Genomic DNA, 27421 nt, shown 5'->3' on the forward strand with positions numbered 1-27421 from the left:
GAGCCTACAGGTGAAATTCTAAGCACAAATAAAATAACAAAATAACAATAATAATGATGATGATATTAATAATAATAATAACACTAATAATAATAATGGACTAATGCTGATATCTAGGTATTAAATAGTTACCACTGATACTTACTACACATTTTATGATGAACGTGAGGTGAGGAATACGAGGTGGTGAGTGTGAGGTGATGAATACGAGGAGGTGAGTGTGAGGTGATGAATACGAGGTGGTGAGTGTGAGGTGATGAATACGAAGGGGTGAGTGTGAGGTGATGAATACGAGGTGGTGAGTGTGAGGTGATGAATACGAGGTGGTGAGTGTGAGGTGATGAATACGAGGTGGTGAGTGTGAGGTGAGGAATACGAGGTGGTGAGTGTGAAGTGATGAATACGAGGTGGTGAGTTTGAGGTGATGAATACGAGGTGGTGAGTGTGAGGTGATGAATACGATGTGGTGAGTGTGAGGTGAGGAATACGAGGTGGTGAGTGTGAAGTGATGAATACGAGGAGGTGAGTGTGAGGTGATGAATATGAGGGGGTGAGTGTGAGGTGATGAATACGAGGTGGTGAGTTTGAGATGATGAATACGAGGTGGTGAGTGTGAGGTGATGAATACGAGGTGGTGAGTGTGAGGTGATGAATGCGAGGTGGTGAGTATGAGGTGTTGAGTGTAAGGTGATGAATACAAGGTTTTTAAGATTATAGCTCTCTCATATATATTGGAATTAAACTAGAACAGATTCGGACGGGCCTCCTGATAAATTCCTCCTCAACAGGATTCACACGCTGCCTTCTATTAAGAATGGCTTCTTCGTTGTCCTCTTTATCCCTCCTCCTCCTCCGGCTTTGGACAGGAATCAAAACATGGCCTAAAACATAAGGCTGACCAACCACACAGTCAGTTATGTTGACACTGACGCGAGGACGGTACACAGGAGTAACAGAAGGGGGTGCACTCGTCACAGTGGATGGTCTTCTTAAAGGAGATAGCCTCCTCACAGGGGTTGGTCTTATAGGAGATAGCCTCCTCACAGGGGTAGGTATTCTTATAGGGGATGTTCTTCTTAAAAGTTATGAGAATCTCAAAGGAGATGGGCTTCTAAAAGGGGGTGTGATTCTCAAAGGGGATGGGCTTCTTACAGGAGATTGCCATAGGAAAGGGGATGTGATTCGTAGAGCAGATGGGCCTGGTAAAGGGGATGGGCTTCTCGAAAGTTGTGGGCTTCTAAAAGACACCTCATGCTCATTACGACATCCTTCTTCATTACGACAGCTCCTCCTCATGCTGGTCAGGCATGTGGACGTCATCCTCATAGTCACTGTCCATGGTGTTGTAGTGGAGCTCGTCGGCAGCAAACTGCAGTTCAAATGACATATCCTCCCTCTGTCTTCCTGTGTCGAAAGAGATCGTGAGATAGAAGAGACAGTGAGAAACATCCGGACTTAATCAGACATTTACCTCAGTGCTCACTTTTTCCCCCCACAAAAAACATAATAAAATACATTGATGTCTATTACCTTTTTTTTTTTTTTTTTGCTGATCTCTAATGGTTCTCATCCCTTTTTTTGTCCATCTGTGGCTCCCCAAAAACTCTTCCCACCCTCTTTCTCCTAAATTACACGATACCTAACTTTATTACACACGATGGCTATGAAGAATAAAGCATTTCCGACCAGATTTAAACCAAACAACTTTATATTTTTTCCTAAGCAGCACTACACACTGGTCAGATTTATTACTGTTTTTATTTATTTATTGCTCAGTCAGCTGCATTTCCTCACAGCAGTGCGCTCTCTCTCTCTCTCTCTCTCTCTCTCTCTCTGTAGACTGTAGTGTAGGCTTTAACGCGTTCCACCCGAGTTCAGATCCGCCTTTTACTGAACTCGCTCTTCTCCCTTTTCCATCACATATCAGATCGGAAAGGCATTTATCTTTTGAATATTTGAAAAGTGGAAATAAAGTGCCTAACAACTTTAATAATAAAGTGTTTATCGGTTAGGGGTAGGTGTAGGAGGGCTTTATTGTCCCAATAAGGTGGCATCCATTTAATAATTTTAATAAATATAGTCATTTACACTCTGTTATTACTGCATCCTGTTAATGTACAACAATACTGAGGTGCAAATAGTATCTGCAATATTTATAAATAGCATCTAACAACTATTTGCACTTATTGCTAAGAACTGCTACTTTTATATAGTATAAATGGAATATATCACTATTTATTTTCACTAAGTGTAAAGAGCTGCTGCCTTCAGATAATGACACCATGTATAACCAATAAAAAGCACAGTGGTATTTTTAAAATCTAAACAGAATGATATAATTGGTCAAGGGATGATAGGGGGAATCTTTAATATGACTCAGGAACAACGAGTTGTCTCAGAGAGTGATTCGTTCATTTTTGACCGCGCATGCACTGCAACATCCCCATAGGTTCTGTACAGGAAACAGAAATGATTAGTTTATCTCTCGAGTCTTCGGGTTTGAGTCGTTCATTCATCACATCACAGCTCCACTGCATACAGATTATGGGTCGGTCACAGGACGAACGAACGACTCGAACCCAAAGACTCGAGAGGTGAACTAATCATTTCTGTTTCCGGGGACAAATGACAAATGTGACGTGACAAAAGAATGATTGGATCGGGAGGTGAGGTGAACTAACAGACTGCAGAGCCTGAAGAACCAGTTAAGCTAGTAATTAATCAATTCTGTGTCTCATCATTTGGCCTTGGCTGCATTAGCTTATAGTTTATTTTTTATTCCAAATGTGATCAACGTTTGCGTAAGTACTAGATGTGTTGGGGAATTTAACATTTTAATTATATTCTGCTGAAATGAAAGAAATGACTCGAAAAAAAGATTTGTTCATTTTGCTGAACGAGATTCAAAAGATCTGAGTCAGTAAAATGATCTGAACTTCCCATTACTAGTGCCCAGGGGCCTCTGAATTCTTAATCCGGGCCTGGTAGTCTTAAAGCTTCTTGATTATCTTGAGATCCTCCAAGGAATCAGTGATAAAAAAAGCACCTTCAGTGCTTGGACCCCTAATAATCCATCCATCCATCTTCTATACCGCTTTATCCTTTTCAGGGTCACGGGGAAACCTGGAGACTATCCCAGGGAGCATGGGGCACAAGGCGGGGTACACCCTGGACAGGGTGCCAATCCATTGCAGGGCACAATCACTTACACACATTCACACACCCATTCATACACTACGGACAGTTTGGACATGCCAATCAGCCTACCATGCATGTATAATAATAATAATAATAATTCTACCAGACACAATACAGCTCTTCACTTCCTCGGGCCCTAATAACATATAATGGCAAGTTTTTTGGAAAGTAAAACACTATACGGTCAAAAGTTTGTGCACACCTGACCATGACACCCATGTGTCCTTGTTGAACATCCCATTCCAAAGTTGGTCTCTGCTTTGCTATTATAATGCACTCCACTCTTCTGGGAAACCTTTCCACTAGATTTTGGAGCGTGGCTGTTGGGATTTGTGTTCATTCAGCTACAAGAGCATTAGTGAGGTTGAGGTCAGGCGCTGATGTTGGGATGTCGAGGAGGCTCCAGTTCATCCCAATGGTGTTCAGTGGGGTTAAGGTGCAGGACTCTCGACTTCTTCTTCCTTTACCTTCTTCCAACCTTAACGCACAGGAACATGTTTTTGCTCTTAGTTCCAGTGAACTGTAAGAAAATTGTAATGCTACAGCGTACAAAGACATTCTGTACAGTTGTGTGCTTCCAACTTTGTGGGAATAGTTCAGGGAAGAACCGCATGATGTTCAGGTGTTCACATACTTTTGGCCATAACGTGTAAGTGCTTCTCAAGTGTACAGTATTACAGTGTACCCTCTGATAAAGCAAACCTATAATTACTGTTGGAAAAGACACCATTTTGTCCCTTTGAGGACGCTAAAGCTGGTGTGAGTCCTGTCCCTTTAATTTTCCTACCGGGTTGTGTGTAACATGACTCCAGTTTCTTCTCCTCTGAGCTGCAGCAGCCTCACGGATGTGCTGACGTGTCGGCTTGTGTGTCAGGCACAGCGTGTGCGTTAACCTGACAGAATGACTGGAATCAATTCACCTTTTAATCTTTTTATTCTATTTATCTGCATATGTTTGTCAAAAACGTCGCCAGACCGGCGTTTCTCTGACTTTAAAAGATGCGCAGATGACGAATGTAGCAGTAAGTACACAGCTAACCGGTGGCGTGTTTGAACTTTTTTTTACCCATTAATGTTAGTCGAGGTGGTGGTACAACATCTCCAAAAGCTCCAACTAGAGCGTGTTTTATTTTCCGAAGTGTCGTGATATTAATAATAGTCTACAGAACTCAGGCGAGAGTGTATTGTGTTTACAGTTTAGCTCTTTAGCTAGCAGCAACAGCTAACTCAGCCTTAGATTTCATTAAGGACAGGCTTCTGCTGGAAATAAGCTGCTTGTTTGGCTTTAGTTATTCACCCACATTTTGGTCCAGGTGTTACCCGTGATTTGTTAAATTACTGCTCATGTTTACCAGAATTTGGGCTTATTCTAACCATTTGTTACTTTAACCAGCTGATCAGTAACTTATTTTGAAGAGCCACATTAGGTCTTGCAGCTCCTTGTGCAAGCTGTGTTATATCTGTTTGTTACTTTTTTGTTATATCTGTTTGTTACTTTAACCAGCTGATCAGTAACTTATTTTGAAGAGCCACATTAGGTCTTGCAGCTCCTTGTGCAAGCTGTGTTATAGCTGTGTGTGATATCTGTTAAGTCCTTACAACACATGACTTCTTTTCACTGAATTTGTTTATCAAAAACACCAGTCTGAAATTTTATTTATTTGTGCTGACAGTAACATACTAAGGCCATGCATGCATGCATATATATATATATATATATATATATATATATATATATATATATATATATATATATATAATATATATATATATATATATATATATATATATATATATAAAAAACGTGTCAAAACGATTTTGTTTATCCACCATGCTGCGGGATCGTTCTGAGGTTCTGCTGCCTCCAGAACAACAAAAACAACAGGTTGCTATGTCGAGTACACAGAAGCCGTGATCACGAGAAAACAACTTTTGTTATGTCGAGATCATGAGAAAATTTGTTCGAGTTCACGAAAAAACAACTTATTTTGTGATCACAAGAAAACGATAAAGGAAAATAATAATAACAATAATAATAATGCATGTCCTCTTAGGGCTTCCATAAAAATACACTTGTGACCCAAAAAACTGTGCTTACCTAAGGCAGAAGCTTACCATGTACTTTGTAGAAGTGTCTTTTTCATCCAAAAGTATCTTTTCTTTCTTTCTTTCTTTCTTCAGTGCTGCTTTGTCGGGGGAAAGCCTCCCAGGACTTCGCTGGTCCAGACTGCCGTTTTCTGTCCTTTAAAAAAGGAGAGACTATATATGTGTACTATAAACTCTCGGGACAGAGGTCAGATGTTTGGGCTGGAAGTGTGAGTAAGACAGTTAATCATTCATCACTTGTTGTGTCGTGTGCACACTACGCTGTACGACTGGACAAATCACGCTGACGTCGACACTGACCCATATGCTGGCGATCAGTTGTTTGCTGGACATAGAAGTGTGAACACTACATGATCGATTGCACATGAGTTGCACACACTTCGCACCTCCGAAACAAAGCATAACCACTTGCTCTGAGGACAGTTAACTTAAACCAAAGTTCGGTGTGAAAGGTGAACCAGCGTGTTAGTCCATTTTCCTTACAGAAAGTGTGCAAATGAATGCTCAATTAGAATGTGCATTTAAGCAAACATAAGGAGCCATTCATGTATAATTTTAATAATAAAATCTTTTTTTTTCTATGTAGACTTCCCCATACTATTTGTTAAATGAAGTCTAGCCCTAAAACTTTGAAATGCTCATTTTTTTATAGAGGTATGTTAATAAAACATATATTTCATACTTTAATTTGTATCATTAGTAGGCATGGATGAAATGAATTGAACTGTAAAGCTGAGGACAGGCGACATAACAGTAGCAAGAAACTGCCACTATTCTGAGACCTGTAAACAGATGTATGATTACACAACTGCATATTATTGTACTTTAGTATGAACAAAAACCGCCTTTTGTGTTTTATTTATTTATTTTAGATTGGTAACAGCTTTGGCTATTTCCCAAAGGATTTTCTGAACATTAATCACGTATATACAGAAAAAGAAATAGAAGTACGTGCTGAGGTAGGTGTATTGTGTATTGCTGACCACCATTCATACACTAACATACAGTATGTACTATATGCAAGCTTGTTTCACATACACACTGTCAGTTAGTTTAATGGGCTGTATGAAAGTTTGTAATAACCAATCACCCTTTTCTTCTGTGTCATTGCAATAGTTACTTAATATTTCCTGTTTATCATTTCAGTACATCAACATGGTATGAAATGGTTTTTGTAATGGCTTTCATGAAGAGATTTATGTTCTCCATGTTTTTATATGATATTAAATTTGTCATATTATTAAACAATTTCATAGAACTGGAGTTCATTTGGAAACAATGTTTTTCAGGAAACGGACTTTGTCTGCTTTGACACTGGACTAGATAAATTTAAAAGCTATGATATTGATGTCCTGTTAAGAAACTCGTTCTTAAATGAGGTTGATGAACCAAGCGACCAAACGGAAGAGGTTCTGGACACCCTCAGTGAGGATGCCGATAAGGACGGAGAGACGGAAAATGCTAGCGGGGACGTTGTAAATTCGGACTCGTTGCATACAGAAAGTGAAGCTGAACACAGAGTTGACACAGAAGATGATGGAGAATTGCCTGCTTCTGAAGCTGCTCAACTGCGATTGGAAACAGCAGCTTCATATGAAAGGGATAAAGACAGTTATGTTTTCAGTGACACTGGTGAAGATGTTAAAAAGAGTGTTGTGGGTGATTCTGATCCAGAGCAAGCAATAGACAAAGACATGCCAGATGAGCCTTCACCTAAGGATGTTGGGGTTTTACAGGAAAGTGACCATACAACACGAGTAGAAGCCTTTTCCAAGTTAGAAACTACTTTAGGCACAACTTTTGACGCTGTTACCTCAGATGATGAAAACACACAGAAGGTAACCCCCTATGATGATGAAGATCAGAGCAATGACTTGGTCGAGCAACCAGGTGAAGTAGAAGAGGAAAGTGTGAAAGAGCCTTCACTGATATCTTTTGACAAGAACCCCCGATATATTGAGGACAACGTTCCTGATGCAGCCGAGTCAGAAGATGAACACGCTCCATTTCAGAAAGAAGAAATATCTCTCAGTGAGGATGTTGCTAAGGATGGAGAGACGGAAGAAGCTAGCAGGGACATTGTAAATGCAGACTCGTTGCCTACAGGAAGTGAAGCTGAACACAGAGTTGACACAGAAGATGATGGTGACTTGCGAGATTCTGAAACTGCCCAACTGCCATTGGAAACAACGACTTCATATGAAAAGGATAAATACAGTTATGACGTTAAAAAGATTGCTGATGGTGATTCTGATCCAGAGCAAGCAATAGACAAAGACATGCCAGATGAGCCTTCACTTAAGGATGTTGGAGTTGTACAGGAAAGTGACCATACAACACGAGTAGAAGCCTTTTCCAAGTTAGAAACTACTTTAGGCATAACTTTTGATGCTGTTACCTCAGATGATGAAAACACACAGAAGGTAACCCCCTATGATGATGAAGATCAGAGCAATGACTTGGTCGAGCAACCAGGTGAAGTAGAAGAGGAAAGTGTGAAAGAGCCTTCACTGATATCTTTTGACGAGAAGCCCCGATATTTTGAGGACAACGTTCCTGATGCAACCGAGTCAGAAGATGAACACGCTCCATTTCAGCCTTCTGCCTCAGTTGAGGCAACAACGGATGACAACATGTGGTCTACTTTAGGGGACAAGGTTTTTAAAATTGTAAGTGGAGGTGAGAGGACGGGTGTACCTGATGGCGGCAATGATGACGACGACGATGATGATGATGATGATGATGACGACGACGACGACGACGACGATGATGATGAGGAGGATGATACTCACTCTAAAACAACTGAAAAAGGTTCAGATGAGCTTCAGTCCAGTTTGGTTCCTGACTCGGATACAAGTGAAGTAGCAGATGAAATGAAACCCTCTATTAACGACTCTGTAATGAATTCATTAAGTGACAACAAATATGCTGAAGTACAGGAACAAAACGATGATAAAGAATTAGAAGAGATTAAGGACAAGTTTTTAGATCCGGATGAGACCTTTATTGATGCTGTTGAATCTGAATATGATCCTCCAGCATCACCATTAGAAGATGTAAAGCCAGTGTTCGACAAACCCATCGAAAAAAATATTTTGAAGCCAATCCCCAGTGAAATAGAGCCAGACAAATCTGAGGCTCTCTTCAAGGAAGGTGCTCAGAGTGTACCTGAGCTTGATGAACAAATAGGCGCAGTTAAAAAAGAGATTATCAATTTATTTAAAGAGACACTGAAAACAGAAACAAGTCAACCTGACATTGATGAGGAGGAAGAGGAAGTTGAGCAGCTGCTAGAGGATGAAAATGCTGTATTGTCCACTAAAACGGAGTTCACTGATAAAGCTGAGGAGCTAGAAGAATCCATTCAAAACACCAACCTTGAAACACAGTTAGAAAAAAATGAATTAGCCACACCTAAACAGCCACATGACAACAACTCACTCGAACAAACAAATGAGAACACATCAGAACAGATAAACCATGATGAGAAAACTGGCATGGAAACATTGTTGGACATCTCAGTCTCCTCACCTGATAATGAAATCGACAGTAATGGTGCAGATAAACTTCGGAAGGATTCTGCCCTCAGTGGCGAGCCGGAGTACAGTGACAGTGTGCGGAGACTCACGCTTTTAAGAGAGCACTTTAAGGACGAAGAGATCGAGCGCATTTTGCGGCACCTTAGCATTAAAGACCTTTACAAGGTTGAAGCGATGTTCACTCATTTGGATGATCAGCTGAAGTCTGCCAGGCAGTCTTACTCAGAGAATACTGAGGGCCTGGAGCATGCACTGGAGAGTATCGTAGAGGTTACAGAAAATGCCATACTTGATGAGGTTGACAAAATGCTGGATGCTCGGGAGCAGAGGGCACGGGTCCTTGGACACCAGATTGACCAAGTCATGATTGACGAGGAAGCTGCTGTTTTGGATGACTTTCAGGAATTTGCTTTTTATCTGCATCAGAAATACAGTACCAGCATCATGTTAGAGAAGGAGAGCCAGTCACGCTTTGAAATGGGTAAGTCTTATCCTTGGAGGTAATTTGCAAGTCATTCTAGTCCATTTTGTCCACCAGGGGCACAACGGTGCAAAAAGTATAACCATGTGTTCTCCTAACGTCTATGCAGTATACATCAGATCAAAATATGTGGTTTACAGAAATAAGTAGTTTAGCCATCCTTATATCTAAAAAAACAAAAAAGCATAGGCAGGATGATAAACCAAATTTAAAAAATTTACATTAAATTTAAAAAAAAAAAAAAACCCTCTTTTTGTTACTAAACTGTTAATACGTACAGCAGCCTAATGAGGTTTTCAGCTGCTCACTTGGTGTGCTTTTGTGCTCTACGTTTATATATTTTTCAATATTAGACCTCTAGTCATAGACCACGAATTACCTGAAATGTAAACTTGACAAAAATGTGCTTTGTGAGCTCATGGTTCGAAAAAACCATCATACCGACGCTTGTTGTGTAGCAGAGAACGTGTCTGAAGAGGTGGAAAATCCAGTGGAAACCATCCCATTGACCGAGGTAACTGAAACTCCAGAGGTTCATCAAGAAGCCAGTGAATTGTTCAATGCGAACAGTCAGGAAGACGAATCCCGTAGCAAGGATGTGGGGCCTGGTGAAGATGGTGGGCATTTCAATAAAAATGAAGACATTCAAGCAGCCTTTCAAGACACATCAGAGATTCAGAGAGGACCACAAGCTATTCTGGAGAATCCTTCAGATATATTAGGATTTGAAATTGATCCATCTTCAGGTTGGTGTTTTTTTTTTGTTTGTTTCTTTTTTTAAAAAATTGTTTTTATTTTTATTTGTTGCTTAGGGTGGAATAACTCTTAAATTGTTTAGATAACATTTTATTGTTTCACTTATCAGATTCTTTGGACTCTTCACGGACTTCTGATTTTACTGACAATAACGCAAACTATGACCAAGCAAGCACATCGACCTCGGATCACGCTTGGGACTTCTTTCTTCTTGCATCTGAATTTCTTGGCATGTATGCAGAAATAGTAAGTAACTTTTTTTTTTTTTTTTTTTAATTATGCTGCTTTGTAGTTTAACATCAGCAGTTTTAATATGTTGGGCATCGTTTGAAATTGGGGATAATTCTCTTTATCACGTAGAAAATGATGCAAAGGGAAATGTGTTTACCTACGTTCGGTCCAGAAAGGCCATGCGTTATTTATTTATTTTCTTATTTCTCTTGTGATCTCGCAGTAACAAAAGTGATTTTCTGAGATATCGCATCGGTAGCATACTAGTATTTTATCGTCGAGGCCAGCGAATATATACACTGTCATATATTGGTATTATGGCGATTCTGCAGTAATTAAATCCTATTTCTAAAGATTTTGCTCACTGTTGGTTTTGTGAACCACAAACCATTCAGGCGGCATCTCATAAACATGCAGAAACCGTGGAGACATTCCAGTCCCTCAAGCTGGCTGGCAAATGAGACTGGTCAACTGTTCAGGATCACTATAGAGTTTCATTCTCAAGTGACGGACACTAATTTGGAAATTTTCTGCCACTGACAAACACACAGCTAGCTAGCTAGATTGATTGATTGATTTTATTGATCCGGAAGGGGACATTTGGGGAAAAAATACAATCGAACGCCAGATAATCACCTAAGCTCAGGCTCGAACCCTGGAACTGTAAATCAGCCGCTCTACCACTCCGCCAGCTCTACAGGGTGGGTCTCATGTCAGGCACGTATAAATATATACTGTCCCTGCTGGGAAAAAACAAACAATAAAAATAATGGTTTAAATTCCAAATACCATTACAAACCATCAGCTAACCATTAAAACCATTGCCATTAACATTATTGGTCCTTAATGGTATCCACTAGACATGACATGCCACTAATAGCAGGTGACAAATTACCAGTAGAGACCCACAGGGACTGTTAGTTTCCATTAAAACCAATACAATTCCCATTAAAACCATTACAAATTCTATGAGGGTTTCTATAGGTTTTTTCTCTTCAGCAGTCATTATCGCGAGAAAACAACTTTAATTATCGCGAGATCACAAAAACAACAACCATCTATGGGCTTCCGTAGTTTACTGCTGAGCGCGCCGCCATGTTGTTTTGACGTCATGTGTGTTTATATCAGCGAGCTCGTGCGTGTTATATGTGGACGTTTCTAGAGTTCCAGACTTGCAATTCCGACCTGAATGACCGTTTTCATTGCACTTTTTTAACCTGTCGGAGGCGTGTTTTTTTATTCATTTATTTTTTTGGGTCCGAGTTCGACTCGTTTTAGACAGTACTTTTTTTCCGGTTGTATTGCGTGACGTAATGATGAGGTTTTCGGATGTCGACGTGTTGTAGAGTGTAGGGTTGAAGTACAGACTTTAGTTGTGGCTTTCCAGACAGTGTTTGAGCTTTCCAGGGCGGAAATAAACACGTTATATACAGAATATAAAGCTCGTAAAGACTCGTGGTTTGAGCTACATTAGCTTCAGCACAATCCCGCTCATGCTCATGTTCAGTTTCAGTTTCAGGAGCTGACAGGTTTTGATATACAGACTGGCGGCTTAGCGGTATGAAGTTAGCTTAGCCGGAAATTTAGCGTGCTGTGTTCGTGAATGTCTGTGAGAGCCGAAAGAGAAATGGAGTCGGATATAAGCTACACTTCTTCTGCTCAGTCCGGAGTGCTGGACCTGTGGACGACTGTTTCTGTCGTGTTTCTGTCGGGATTTCAGGAAGTACGTGTTCTCACTCTCACTGCTGCGGTTCACAACACCTAGCTAGCTATTCATAAACTGAGCTGCGTGTCCGGGGTTTATAACAACGAGTGATCTCAGTCAGAAGGTCATTTTTAAACATTACTCAAAGTTAATCTGCCGAGAGCTTCATGTGAAGAAAGGCAGCAGTCTAAAACCTCTAACTGTGATGTGATATGCTAGTCAGAGCAGAAGTGTTACTAGCGTGTATGTTTACAGTTACAGCTGTAGTGTTTACTGTCGTGTAGCAACTACGTGTTTCATCTATAATCTAGATCATTATAATGTACTGCATAAGGGCTGAAAGTCCACTGAACCTGGTGTGTGTGTGTTGCTGAGTGTTTGCTTAGTTGAAATGGTTCTCAAAGGCATCTGTCCTTTTTAAAGTCCCCATGAAACCAAAATGTAAAACTTTAGTGGCTTTTAGTATGAATATGTTCACCTTAAGGTTATCTATAAGCTGATGAGCTCCAAAACAATGACAGAAACCGCATTTAGAAGATGCACGCATTCAAAATGTACAGTCTCTGCCTACCACCGATACGGCTCAACGGTTTTGACGACGTCATTCTGCACTTTAGTGTCACGGCAGATTTTCTATCCAATCACACGCTCTCTAGAATCTGGGGGGGGCTTCCCTGACTTCCTGTTTCAGTGGAAATTATGTGAACATGTCTAATAATGTGGCACGTTTCAAGTCACTTATGGGGACTTTTAAATAATATCTATTATTACGTGTTTTTAATTGCGTCGGTCAAGGGTCCTTTCCAGAACCTTCACACTAACTGTTCCTCAGAGGTGGAATGAACTTCTAACCAAAGTTCGGACTGCAGAATCTGTCACTATTTAAAAAACCCCCCAAAAAAAACAGTTAAAGACCCAGCTCTTCCGTGAACACTTAACTAACCCCTAAAATACCAACCCCTACATTATTTATATATATATATATATATATATATATATATATATATATATAAAATATTAAACTTCCTCTGGCTCTTACACCTCTACTCTGTGCACTTTGCTTTTCTAGAACTCAATTATAAATCTTGTATGGTAGCACTACTTGTATTGTTCTCCACTTGATATATCACGTAGCTTGTATTTCCTCATTTGTAAGACGCTTTGGATAAAATCATCTGCTAAATGAATAAATGTAAATGAATATATTTTGTTAACACTAGCCAAATGAAAGCGACCAGTTTTTGAAGTGAAACGAAACAACAAACCAGCACTTTTGTGGTACACAAACCAAAGAGAGAGAATACATTTTCAGTAACATATGTACAGTAAAAGTCTCCATGTTAATGTCCTAAACTATGATTGATACGAGTCTGGACCTCTGCTCCACAGTGCGTTTAATTTTACATACCAGTACTGCTGTCATGTTTCACTATCGCGGATAGCTGAATATTATTCGTACATTAACTCTTACAGGTGTTGAAATATTAACGTTAGGCAGAAGGCACCCTGCTGGGAAAAACAAACAAACAAAAAAAACAATAGAAACCAACACTGAAATTCTAATGGTTTCCACTAAAATACCGTTATAAACCATCAGCTAACCATTAAAACCATTATTATTATTGGTACTTAATGGTAACCACTAGACATGGCATGCAATCAATAGAAGGCAACAAATTACCAGTAGAGACCCACATGGACCGTTAGCGTTTCCATTGAAACCAAAACAATTTCCCATTATAGCCATTCAAAACATTACAAATTCTATGAGGGTTTCTTTTTTTTTTTTTTCAGCTGGGTAGTAATCAGAAATGGTTAGTTACAGAATATCTAAGTTCAGATAACTAGTGATTGTGAGTGATGAGCAGTCTGGTTTGATGTATTGGGTTGGAAAATTGAGATGTGTGAGATATGACCCGGAAGTTAGTTTACTAGAGTAGGATACCCAAACATCAGCCACTCCAGCTGAAAACCTGTGTCTTCTTTCAGGGTGCATTTGTGTATATTTATATCTTAAACTCACTGAATGTTGTATGCTTACCATTGCGTTTAGCCCTGACCTGAAACAAACGTACAGAAGGTTATGCTTTGATGCTTTTGCTACACTGACATGCCACTTGTGTTGCATCTGGTGCGAATTTTAGATAACTACTTTGACCATTTACGACACTATGGTGAGATGGAAGCACAATTTCCTAATCCTGAGGTCAAAGGTAATAATACTACTCTGAAGAAGAAAAGCAAATCGATCTCAGTGTTTCAGCTGTTTATCATATTTAAAAGTAAAAAATCATAACCATTTCAGGGTATGGCCAACTTTACAGATTGAAACGTCAAAGTTTTTGTTGGGGGAGGTGACTTTAAACGCAGATATTAAAAATATTTATCCAGGATTGTCTCTTCTGCCGAACTGTAATAGTGTGAGCATGCATTATGTAAGGATTATACATTGCATTTATACATTTGAGTGCAAGAATTCAGAGCTGAAAAACATAAACAAATTTCTAATTCAACATTAAGGAGTCAATTTTGAATGGTTTATTCCCATCCTTTAGTGGTTTCATCGTGATGGTTATTTCTAACCTGTGTCCTAATACTTGCGTTCCGTTTAATGCAGTGTATGATATTTAAAGTGACTTGACCTGTCTGATGTGTGTCTTCTAGCTGTTGGCTGCTTTGCCTGAGGAATGGCAGCCGGGTCCTACGTTCCATGGGCTGCCCTGGAAGCCTGTGGTGGTTACAGCTGTGGTGGGAGTTCTCACTGTGCTCGTGTTCATGTGGAGGACCGTTCTCGCTGTAAGATATTTCCTTTTGATCGTTAATTGTTAGAAGGGGTGGGCAGTATAATATCGTTCACAGTAATACCGGTATAACCGATATGATTTCGCCGTATTGCGATATTCTGAAGCCAGGTTTAGAGTGTTTTGATTGTGTTGGAAGTTGAAGTTAGAAGAGCAAGACCAAAGTGCATTCTACCACATTGAGTTAATATAACAATTTATTTTTTAAAACAAAACTATACACATTACACGTTAACTGTACGGACATTACACGCCATCGAAGGAAACATGAATGGAGAGGTGTAGCGGGACATGTTCGAGGAGGATTAATCTCATCTGCCAATAAACTGAATCTGTTGTTTCAGCAAGATAACTACCCCAAACCTACAGCCAATGGTTTATATATAATATAAAAACCCAAGAAGGCCTTACTAGCTTGATCTGAATCCCACTGAAAATTTGTGGAGGATTTTGAAATTGTCCATTAGTGTGACCCTTGTAACCATGGGGCATTTAAAGCTGATTTTGCAGAGAGGAACAGGCCAAAACAGAACCAAGATGCTGTGAAAAAGATAATTACATCTTACTGCAAACTTCACAAAGCTGCAGTTGCCAACAGCGGCTTTGCATCTGAGTACTAATGTTGGTAATTTGTGGTGTCCTAATACTTTTTCCCCCATCAGTTCAGTTTAAAATTTATATATATAAAATATTTTTATACTTATTTTCTTCATATTTAAGTACAAAGTAAAAATACATTATTTGTGTAAATCCGAAAGTGAAATTATAGATTTTCAAAGCATTTTTCCATATTGTTACAGAACGTCATTAACGCAACGATATCCCAAAACCTGTGACGTTTCACGAAGGCCATATTGCCCATCCCTAATAATTATTAATAATGAAATTTTCATATTTTGTTTGCCATTAATTGACATTGCGTTCTGATTTAACCTGAATCTAACCTGGTCCATCTCCTCAGGTCAAAAACAGGATGTATCTCTGTAAGTATTTTCTTTTATCATAGTCTGTCTATGGCTGTTTGGATCATAGTTATTTTTGCGTCCCTTTCACCACATTGTGCCTGGTTTACCAGAGTCGTACTTTTTATTTTTTTTTTAATTTTTATGTTTACCAGTAACTGAAAAGCAACTTGCAGAGAGGATTCAGCAGCTTATCAGTGAGAAATCGGATGTCCTCAACAAAGTAACTGAACTGAACAATGTGGTAAATATATATATTTTGTAATTAAAAAAAAGAAGGTTTTTAGTAGTAGTTCAGCACTGATCAGTCTCTGCTTTCTGTATTTATTTAGATCAAGCAATATGAGGAAAAGCTGAATAATTCAGAAGAGTCACGATGTTCGCTACAGAAGGAGTTTAATGAACTCAAGGCAAGTCTCGAAATAATTCCGTTACTTATGATATTAATGTTAACGTTGGTTAAAATCTAACGATTTTAGCTAACTTTTGCATTATGTGCTCTAGACACATTACCAACATCTCAACAACCAGAAGGAGAAACTGAGCGTTAATTTTGCTAATATCTGTGAAAAAATTGCAAATACACAGGAACAGAACAAATCTCTGAATGAGAAGGTAACCTTTTTGTCTATCAGAACTTTCCTTTTTAAACTATATGTGATTGCTGCCCGCTGAAGCATTTTCTTTTTGTTGCAGATATCCACAATGCATGAGGGAATTAAGAAGTATCAGAAAACCCTGAAAGTATATGACGAGGAGCGCTCTAAGGTGGACTTCATATTTAAAAAAATAAAACCAAAATCTTAAAAGTGTTTATTTTGTGCATTTCACCATTATCCCTCTACTGCATGAATTATTGCAAAAATCTTTTTATGGATTTTTATTACTTAGAATTAGTTCAAGTAATAAACATATTTGTAAAATATACCTGCAAGCAGCAACAGCGGATTCCTCCACAATATTGCGGACCATTTGAAAATTGACATGGTAGAGAAATGTATCCCACAGATGCAACATTTCAACGCGTTTGGATCAATGGCAAATTTGAAGTTCGTTTTTGTAGGTTTCCACAAGTGATCATTGTAAAGAAAAATCAGGAGTCAGTGAGAATTTTGGAGAATTACTTAGTGCTGATACAAGACTACTTTAACATTATTTTGAATTTATTTCTGCTGCTATAACATTAATTTGATTTACTCTGTGCTGCTATATATATCTGAATTAAGTCTACTTTGGCTGGATTCAAGACATCTAGTGGACGATAAAGATAGTGTTAAACATAATATAACCGATAATAACAAAGATAATCATTCTTTTAATATCATTGTTTTTGGAGTTATGAGGTTACCATGACACATGGTAACGTACTGTAGTGTTCTCTTTGTGTGTGGCACAGATCAAGTCCATAGGTTAATGTTCCATTGTTTAATATACGCAAGAAATATGTGCAACAGTTGTCAATTCACCAATATGTAAATAGTTCAGTAAATTTATTTTGATTCCATATTGCTTATCACCCTACAGAAAGACATGTATCCCACTCATATGTACCACAGTTCAAGTCAATCGGACCTATGGTTCATGAAAAGATTTTTGTAATTTTCAATGTACTGGAAAATCTATCATCATCATATCTATCATGGTGGACTTTATGGTCCCAAAAGCTTGTTTGTTCCCCATGAGAAATAAGGCATGTATACCAATTTTCAGACATTTTGGACTTATGGGGTGGAGGGTAAATCACACAGACTTTGGGCATGGCCTGTAGAATGAGAGCGTGTAGAATGTGACTATGGGCTCATATAGGCCATTTGTGGTGTGGGAGTTACTTGTGGCCTGTGTTATCAATGTGCCCGATTTCAAAACAACTTACCAGTCAGATCTTGAGTTGTTGGGCACTTTAGGGAGGTAAGGAGAATAATAAGAAGAATACTAACAATAACAATAGGTTTCCTCCTGACGGAGGAATCCTAAAAATTAGAAAAACAAAATTTAGGAGGGGTAGTTGGTAAATTGTTGCCATATGGCAACAATGTGCAATGGTGGAAAGTGAATCATAAATAACACACACAATGTATGAGATTACATTCCATTTACTGCATTTTCCAGACTATAAATTGCCACCTAGTAAGCATGTAAAGGATATATCTTCAAGAAAGGAATTACAGTTGTAAACAGTATGTGGATGGAATTACTCATTCAAAATACATACAAAAATTAGATACAATCTTTTGGGTGATGTATCTTTTTAATTGTTTTTCCTGAAACATAAGATTTAGAAAATAAGTCTGAAATGTCTGAAAGTACTACAGTTTTTCTTACTTTGAATGTGAAAAAATTTAAATATACTATTAGAGAAGCCTGGTTTTGTTTAGTTTTTTGTTTTGTTTTGGGTTTTTTTTTTTTTGCTATGTAGACCTGTTTCAGTTCATGAATGCACATACTGTACCACAGTTCCATTATCGCATTTTACCATTTAACAGAATACTAAAAATATATAAACTTGTTTAAATGACATAACATAAATGTTAACTTCTCAGATAGTGTATTTTCCCCCCAATGTGTTTATTGTCCATTTCTTGTATTATAATCAACCACAAGTACACAAGCATACACCCTTTCACATACACGTATTCAATTTACACTTCTTAAACGAAAAAATGCATAAAAAACTGAGTTCCCCCCCCCCCCCCCCTTTTAAGTAGTTTTGCTTAAATATTGAAAAATTAATCAAATATTGAGATCCCTCCAATGATGTTCATGTGACTGCAGAAAAGGAAGTGCAAACAGCACTTCCTGGTCATGTGACACATCATTATTTTTGTTATGTCAAAGTTAAAGCCTCCTTTTTCCAGTTACATAGGAAACTAGTCATTTTGTATTGTTGCATATCAAAAAACTGGAGATAAATTAATTATTGCCATATGGCAACACCATGCAGTAAAGGGTTGTAGTCATATCCGGGTCACTTTGGGTGTATAAATTATGGGTTCCTTTCCCTTGTTACTACAAACTGCAAGTACCAATTTTCTTATTTCTGTAATAATGATTTAGGTTCATGTCCTCGTGGATGAAGCTAAACTCAGAGAAGATGCCTTGAAAGCTCAGGTGCTGTCATTTGAAAAGGACAATTGTGCCTTGAAAGAGCAGAAGAAATCTGTAAGTTATGACACTTGATTTGATCTTGTAAGCGAAGATTTTTTTTTCTTCCATATATTAATTCTTTTGTGCTGCTGTGTCCCTCACAACAGCTGTTGCAAGATGCCAAAGACTGGCAGGAGAAGCATGAAAAATTGAGTGAGGAAATCAAAGTTTACCATAAAACACAAACGGAGCTGGAGAATGCCCTCGTGCACAAAGAAAACGAAATCGATGTGAGCTAAACGTTGTGCTTCGATCGCACAACATTCATCCACTTGTTTAATAGCACAGCCGAACCATGATGGAACATTACAGACTGTCTTCTCTGCTAATAGGTTCTCTCTGGATGCATTGCTGAACTGAAGAGCCTTGAGTCATTTAATGATACAGAGCTAGAGAATGGTAAGATGACGAGCGTTGTCCGATTCTGGGCTTTAAAAAATGAATTTGGTTTTGTTAAACTGGTCTGGATATTCAAACTCTGTTCTTTTCAGACAAGAATGGTGATCCACTGAAGTCGCACCTCAAACAGATGATGGATGTCTCAAGGGTAAGAAATGATTGCTATGTGAATGCACGATTAGTGCACGATTAATTATTATTTTTTAAATATTGTGGGTGTTTACTCAGATCAAGGCTACGCTTTCAGTCATCGAGGATGAGCGAAATCGCTGGTTTGAAAACTTCATGGCTGAACAGAAAGCAAGACAAGAACTTGAAGGTATTTACCTGACTTTTACACTTAATGTGGAACCTGGGTTTTCAAGCGCTTTTCAAAAGACATTGGTTTGATTTAAATTTTTTACCCCCCCCCAGAGAAATTTCAGAAGGTTGTTCATGACCAAACGAATCTGAAAAGTGAGAAAACCCATCTGGAAAACCAGTACAAGAACCTCCAACAGAGACTAGAAATTACAACTGAATTGTACCACCAGAAAGAAAATATCTTACACCAGTAAGTATCATTTGTCCATCTTCATGTTCGCTGACTATTCTTCAAGGGTTATCACACTTCATGTGGATTTAGTTTTAGTCTTAGTATTTCTACAAACACATCATAGTGTGCCAACATCTATACTTTAGCTGGAGCATCTAAAAAATTTTTATAGAATACAGTTGAGGCCAAAGGTTTACATACACACTAGTTTTTTTTCCACAAAACAATCAAGACAGATTTATTTCAGCTTTAATACACTACATCAGAATTCCACTGAGTCAAAGCTTACATACACCATCTCTTTAAATAATCTGGAAGATTCCACAAATTGATATAATGACTTTTATAAGCTTCTGATTGGCCAGTTGTCATAATTAGGAGTTAACCAGGAGCGTACTTGTGGCTGTAAAAGGTTAACCCTTGAGACCCTTGAAAATCCAAGCAACTCAGCCAAAACCTCAGAAAAAAATAATTTTGAACCTCTACCTCCAAGTCTGGTTCCTCAATTTCCAAATAACTCAAGGCACTATGAACATCTGTACAAACAACCGTATGCAAATACAAAACACTGTGTGTGGAGGAAAAAGGGGTGAGGCTTTTAATCTGAAGAATGCTATCCCAGCTGTGAAGCATGGGGGTGGTAGCATCTGGCTGACCAAATCTAATGCCTTCTGTATGGTAATTATTTAACTTTAGACTTTTATTAAAACTTTTCTTAAGATCTGTTTTTATACTGCGCTGATGCTCAGCTCTACTCTCTCTCTCTCTCTCTCTCTCTCTCTCTATATATATATGTATATATAAAACAATTTTTCATTGCATTTATAGACAGTTTATCATTAAATGTGACGTGATGCAGCCTGCTGTGTTAATTTTATTACAGTTGTATAAAGGAAGCTTATACGCTCAGCTGGTTGCTGTTTATAATTCCAAACATTTCAGCAGATAGCTGTTAAACATTTTATTTTTTATTATCCTGTTAAACATTATACACTTTATCTAATTTTGTGGAGCTCCTAATCAAAATTCTTAATGGTTAACATTTCTGGTAATATAATATAATGTTACTAGAGTTGTTTTTTATTTATTTATTTATTTATTTTTTAGCAATATGGACACCACTGCTATTGGCTATCCAACCTATTGTTTTTAAAAATTTTTATATACGTAGTTCACATTTAATATCTACATATAGATTTTCAATGGTGTTCAACTCGGTGGACTGTGAGGGCCATTCCAAAAGCATCGTTATATCATCAGATATCATTTCTCACAAACCAAGCTTGATGCTTATGCCCATCTCGCAGGAAGTTGACTCAGGAAGAGCTGGAGCGCCACGAAAAGGAAACCAAGCTATCTGAGGTGGATGGCCGAGCCTTGCAAGCTGAAGAGGAACTGAACCGCCTCAGGCAGAAAGTGAAGGACATGCAGGAAGAATTGCAGCAAAATGAGAGATCTCTTAAGGCTGAGGTCAGGCACTTGCCTGTATTAAATGTGCTTTGATATGTTTGGAAAGTACTTTTGCCACCCATGTATTCATGATTTTCTTTTATCCAATGTGTCTGTTTTTAGATTGCTGTTCAGGAAAAGAAAGCCCATGAGAACTGGGTAAGAAGTATAGCGTTGTGGATGCATGTCTTCTCTACTGTATACTGTGTCCTCTATGCACTGCTGGTACTGAACACAAGCTTCTTTTGTGTGTTTCAGTTAAAAGCCCGTGCTTCTGAACGAGCCTTGATAGAAGAGAAGAGAGAGTGTGCTAATCTGCGTCAGAAGTGAGTGGAGTTTGACTTGACGCGGTCTTGCGAAATATCGACGTGGCGTGTTCGGTCTGATCTCATGAGCTTTTTTTGCTTCTCAGGATTGTGGAGTGTAGTGACAAAATGTCCGATTTAGAGCACACACTGTACAAGTCTGGTCCTCTAGACCGTCACATGCCTCCTCTACAGAGAGGTGAGCTCTACTCCCCAAACCCCCGCCCCCATCTCGTCGTTTCCTTGTCATTACTCTTATTGTAATGTTTTTAGTTTTAATAATTGTTTTAATTCAATTTTACCGATGTTGTATATATTGTTTAAACAGGGGATTCATACGGGCCTTCTCCTGTGAGTGGTGGTGCTCCTTCTCCTCCTTTAATGATAGAAGATCCTTCACGTCCTCCGTCTGGTCCTGTGGGACGAAGGGGTGAGCCTTTTGGTGAGTTGCTTCCTGTCTTTTCCTGTTCCAGTTTCAGTCTTATCCCAGCCAGCACTTTGTTCTTTTTTTTAATATTGTTCTTTATAATGCTGTGACATCTACGTTTCACGGCTTTTTTAATTCCCACATCAAATTTCAATATGATGGCTTTAAATGGTGAACGCCTCCAACATCTTCATTCAAATGTTTTTACAGAGAGATTGTGTGTACTGTAATACATTTCATCGCTTGCAATTTTAAAAAATTTACACAGACGCACACAAAAATCCAACAATAATAACCAAGAATAGGCAGTTTCTTAGCTTACATTTCCTCCTCAGTTTGTTTAGCAACGCATGAAGTAGTTTATATATTATTATAGGACTTGAAACGAAAAAGAGCGCTTAATGTGTAAAATGTTAAGAGATGCATGTACAAAACAAACAGGTTGAGTTAATTGACAGGCTGAAGGCACTGACAAGGGCGAGCCTGAGCAAGATGGTGAAAACACCTGTGAGGAAGCTAGTTTCACACAGGATGCTGTAACTGATATTGTTGATAGTGTCTGCTCTGCTTGACGCACAAACCGTAGAAGCTTCAGAAGCCAGATCCTAACATGTCTGGGCAAAACACTGATGTGTTAATATGGAGAATTGGTGAAGCAGAGCAGTCAGATTCTGATCTTGAAGACCAGTGCAAGACTACACACCTGTGTTGCAAGTCTTAGAGGATTTTGCGAGGGGAAGCCGCCGACTTGAGTTGTGGGACTAAAAGAAGGCACGAAAAGGGTTGGATCCTGTAAAGTTCTTCGAGGGCTGGATTCCAGACGTGAACATGAAGGACACTTGAGACAAGCTAGAGCTGCTCATCACACGTCGAGCCAACAGTGAGGTTTTCTCGTGAGGCTTCATAATTACAAGTGTAAAAGAGCATTCCGGAGGTGACCGGAGCCAAGGAAGCCGTTCACCCGAGAGCAGGAGAAAGTTTCCTTCTTTTGCCATGTGAAAGAAGAGGGTTGAAATGGCAGTGGCTCGGAGGCAGCTACAATCAAGGTGCTGAGTGCACTTGGAAAAGTGTGTGTATGTATACACGGTTAAAGACACGGAGAACTTTCCGAGCTCTACCAAACCATCAGTGGGCATCAGGACATTTCCTTAATGAACTGTTGTCCTAGCTTTCACTATTCACTCCACCCCCTTTCCACAATTTACGGAAATAACGGACAGTTTTGAAGAAAACTGCTACTTCACCTGCTACTGAAGGCAGGGAGGGTCAGCTTGCCGCCCCCTTTTCTGGAGTGGTGTAATCATAGCGATGGCATTGTGACCTACGCTTTCAGTTTACCTCCCTGCCTATAGGCTTACTTTATCAGCTGGCTCTTACCCAGTTCTTATTTACCCAGTATACTGCTTTGTAGAAGTAATCTTACCTGATGATTTTGGTTGAAGTGAGAGCACTGACTGCGAAGAGCGCTGGCACAGCTTGGCACATGGACTACGTTTTCTTTAAGATGCACCATTCAAATCCGTGAACCTTTCTGCTTTGTGACTCCTCCCAAGCAATAAAATCTGGACTCGCGTGCACAGAACAATGCTGACACAGTATTTTGTTGGTGTGGTGATTGTAGTGGTCAGCACGTGTCACAAAACACACCTTCACTTTTCCAGGGCCGAGACTGCTCATGGATGGCCATAGCCGTTCGGCTGACCTCGGACATCCGCTGCCGTTTCGACCAGGTATGCATTATGACGTGTTCAGAATTCTTTTCATAAACACTGTAAGAAGGAAAATACCATAAAATCATTGTTGTTTTTTTTTCTTTTAGAACTGTCTGTCCCCCGTACCTCATCTCCTTGCACACAGGATGGATCTGTAAGTATCCATCATCCTTACCTGTGCTGATAATTTTGACTTTTCTACATTTTGAACAGATGTTAAAGAAACCGTAGTCATGCCGTAGTCTCCATAGTCACTGTATGTGTTTCTTCACAAAAAAGCAAATAGCTCCAATAGATGCAAAGGCTGAGGTCACAATGCAGGCCTCCACTGATCCTACAGAGGCAGTGAGTACTTTGGCCGAGTGCTGGGATATATATTTTAAAAAAAAAAGAGGGGTGTGTGAATGATCATCATTTTATGCAGATTCAAAAGCTCCCAGTGCTGATTTTTGTGGAACATGTTTGTGGATCCCTAACCGATTGCTTTTTTTCTCTTATTAAAAAAAAAAAGAAGGGTGAATTCAGATAAATTAGGACAGATTTTGAATTTACAAAATTTCTAAGCTTTTTTTGACACATAAAAACTAAATCCCCAACGCATGGTACGTTTCTGAAATCTGCAAGGTGTTGACTAACTAACTACATGTGAAGGAATTCTATTTTAAAAAAGCATGGATAACACTTTGAGAAAAACTGATTGAAAACATTTTCTTAATGGCATGATTGGTAATTTTCAGTTAATTAGGCTTTTACTTTCATCCTCGATGACATTATTTAATAAAACATTATTTATTTGTATCATACTTATCGATAAATCAAATTTACATTATGGGAATCTTCTCCATGTTCATAAGCAGACTATGTAAACATTTGGAAGGGTTTAGAAGTACTTCTTAGTATTTTCCAAATTTATATCCAATCTTTTCTTTTCCTATATGATGCTACATTTTATGAAGTTTCATTTATCAGGCCATAAAAATAAAAATAAAAAAATGCTGCTAAGTTAAACTGTTCCAATTGACCTGCCATCCAAATATACCTGAATTCACCCAACAATGCTGATTCTGACTGCTCTATGTGTTAAGAAAATCAGTAAATTCTTTGAAATCACTGGTGTGAGATTTTATTACTGAGGCTTGTGGGACATCTAACACACTGCTCACTGGTGGTTATCTGCTAAGGGGTTTTTAATTGCATGGCTGAAGTTATAATGTGCTTAGTTTAGTTTATAGACGGCTATAAATTGGGTATAATCTGAGAAGAATCCTACTCGATTCTTCGATTCTTTTTCAGATCTCCAAGTCCCAGAGACAGGGATCATTTCTCCCATCTCCTATCAGGGAATCTCCTGTCCCAGCTTCAAATCCTCTTCCAAAGGCTTATGCCCCCCAACCAATGGGTGGACCATTTCCTCCATTGAACGGACCACTTCCTCCAATGATGCGACCGCCCAATGGCCATTCACCCATGATTCCTCCTGGGCCTCCATTTGGACCCGACACCTGTTTCAGGCCACCCCACATGGACTCCTACAGACCTCCTCTTCCTTTGCGCCCATATGGACCCATCCCTCCACCCTTTGGTAAAATGTGTTCATATACTCAATGCTTAAGGATAAAACCAAGAGTAGACATTCAGACGCTATTCATTCTTTAAACAACCGATTTAACATGACACACCTGGGCAGTAAGAAACACCTGTCAAAACATCACTTGACAAAATGGGTGGGTTCAAATAAAACGTGCCATGTTCGAAGTTGTTTAACACGTCTAGATGTAAATATGAGGAAGTGAAAGCTGAAATTCGGATCCATCATCTCATATTCTTTTGATCTCAAACCCAAATGTCTTCAAGGACAACAATAGAATCGGCTTTGCCGTTCCAATACTTTCAGAGGGGACTGTATGCCTAGTAGAACACTTTGAGAACTCAAGAGCATAGTGGTTGAATGTTTTTAGGATATATATGGAATTATGGGTGTAACCAGTAGATAAACTGATTAGATTTTTGAATTGATCCAAACAGGGTCAAGGTCACAACTAGGCTTGTTTATATTTCTGAGTCAATAATCTGTTGCAATGTTAGTCTGTGAGACAAAAATCCCTATCCCAAATTTATAGTCGTAAAAATAAATAAACCCTCACCTGATCCTTCTTTTTGTCTTTAGTTCATGGTCCACCTCTGAGGGACTTCCCTTCCATGGGTCCACGTCCAACACCGCACGGCATGCATGACTTCCCGCCTAATTTTGCCGGACCTCAAGACTTGCCTTTCCCACCCCGGCTCTTCCCTTCTGGGCCTTTGCCACCCCCTGGCGCCATGGTTCCACCCACACCTGGTGCCCATGGACCAGCTCCACCTACACCTCTGCAGCCTAGGGATGGCCAAGAGATGCCACATGCCACAGATGTACCACCCGAGCAGAGGGTTGCACAGGATGCTCCAACACCTGCAGTAACACAATGCTGAACCAATAAATAAGCCCACCGTGCTCAGTGCTGGACTTGATGACGTTCTGTTATTTTCCTATGCTTCACATTTCAAAATGCATAAATAATTATCATTTACACATTTTTTTAATCGTCAAGAAAGAAAAGGTTCACTTGTGCCAGTGTTTTCTGTAGGTCTGTATAAAGAAACACCTTTCCTGTGAAAATTTTCAAAACTTTGGAGGGTGTAAAAACAAATTCGGCTGTGTTGTTGAATTAATGACCACTACTTAACCCAAACAGATGTTTCTTAGTGAACTGTGAGATTTTAGAGACTGAACTATTGTGCTTTTTAACTTGAAATTAAGAGAGAGTAGAGTATTGTGTTTGTTTAGCCAAAGGATTAAAATCTCAGGCGGTTTTACCCCATTAACGAACAAATGCTTCGCTGATATGTTGCTTTTGTTGCTAAGAAATGCATGAAATTTAAATCAAAATGCCTTGAATTGTTAACTCGGCACATTATGCTCATCAAAAGTCCTTTATTTAGTGTGTTTTTATGATTTCTTTTCCTAGTGAAAAGACTTGCTTGCTGTCATATTGACAAACTATTTGTGCATTTCCCTTCATATGTGTTCAATAAAACTGCCATGAATCAAATGAACAGAAATGATATCCGTGATGGGAACTATTCATTAGAGCAGTAATGTCGATTTCCATTTACTACATCTTTTTTGCTGGTACATGGTTAACTCCATAAATGTTCACATCAAACGTCAGAATGAAGAAAATGTGTGACTTTAACTGTGGCATGGTGGTTGTTGTTACCAGATGGGCTGGTTTGAGTTTATCAGAAATGGCCGATCTCCTGGGATTTCCACACACAACAGTCTCTAGGGTTTACACAGAACGGTGTGAAAAACAAAAAACATCCTGTGAGCGGAGAGTCTCTGGGTTGAAACACTTTACTGATGAGAGATCAGAGGAGAATGACCAGACTGGTCTGAGCTGAGAGGAAGTATATAGTAACTCAAATATGCACTCTTTATAACTATGGAGCAGAAAAGCATCTCATGCAACCTTGAGGTGAATGAGCTACAACAGCAGAAGAAGACCTCAGGTTCCACTCCGGTCAGCGAAGAACAAGAATCTGAGGCTATCGTTGGCACAGACTGGACAGGTGATCCCCCCATGTGCAACTGTCCAGTTTGGGTGGGTTTGTGCCCTTGATAGCCTCAGATT

The 27421-nt window shown here is 39.1% G+C and overlaps 1 protein-coding gene across 1 annotated transcript; it reads left to right on the forward strand.

The window, feature by feature from the left end:
* The first annotated feature begins 4099 nt into the window (after window positions 1-4099).
* mia3 (MIA SH3 domain ER export factor 3) lies at window positions 4100-26839 on the forward strand. Its single transcript, XM_053639560.1, has 28 exons — window positions 4100-4220; window positions 5380-5513; window positions 6177-6263; window positions 6594-9324; window positions 9783-10070; window positions 10190-10326; window positions 14681-14812; window positions 15779-15800; window positions 15935-16023; window positions 16112-16189; window positions 16284-16394; window positions 16476-16547; window positions 18834-18938; window positions 19031-19153; window positions 19256-19322; window positions 19415-19470; window positions 19551-19641; window positions 19737-19875; window positions 21165-21327; window positions 21430-21465; window positions 21565-21632; window positions 21719-21810; window positions 21940-22053; window positions 23700-23768; window positions 23858-23904; window positions 24030-24095; window positions 25044-25332; window positions 25918-26839. The coding sequence occupies exons 1-28, from the start codon at window positions 4100-4102 to the stop codon at window positions 26217-26219; spliced, it is 5829 nt and encodes a 1942-aa protein (XP_053495535.1). The 3' UTR covers window positions 26220-26839.
* Window positions 26840-27421: the final 582 nt, after the last annotated feature.

Source organism: Ictalurus furcatus, chromosome 2 (assembly GCF_023375685.1).
Source record: "Ictalurus furcatus strain D&B chromosome 2, Billie_1.0, whole genome shotgun sequence".
In the NCBI taxonomy this organism is placed as follows: domain Eukaryota; kingdom Metazoa; phylum Chordata; class Actinopteri; order Siluriformes; family Ictaluridae; genus Ictalurus; species Ictalurus furcatus.

Bases quoted from the DNA above. Each gene is read 5' to 3' on its own strand.
- mia3 (XM_053639560.1), top strand. From the start codon at position 4,100: ATGACTGGAATCAATTCACCTTTTAATCTTTTTATTCTATTTATCTGC. The intron at 5,514-6,176 runs GTGAGTAAGACA...TATTTATTTTAG, and splicing joins CAGATGTTTGGGCTGGAAGT to ATTGGTAACAGCTTTGGCTA. The intron at 23,769-23,857 runs GTATGCATTATG...TTTTTCTTTTAG, and splicing joins TCCGCTGCCGTTTCGACCAG to AACTGTCTGTCCCCCGTACC.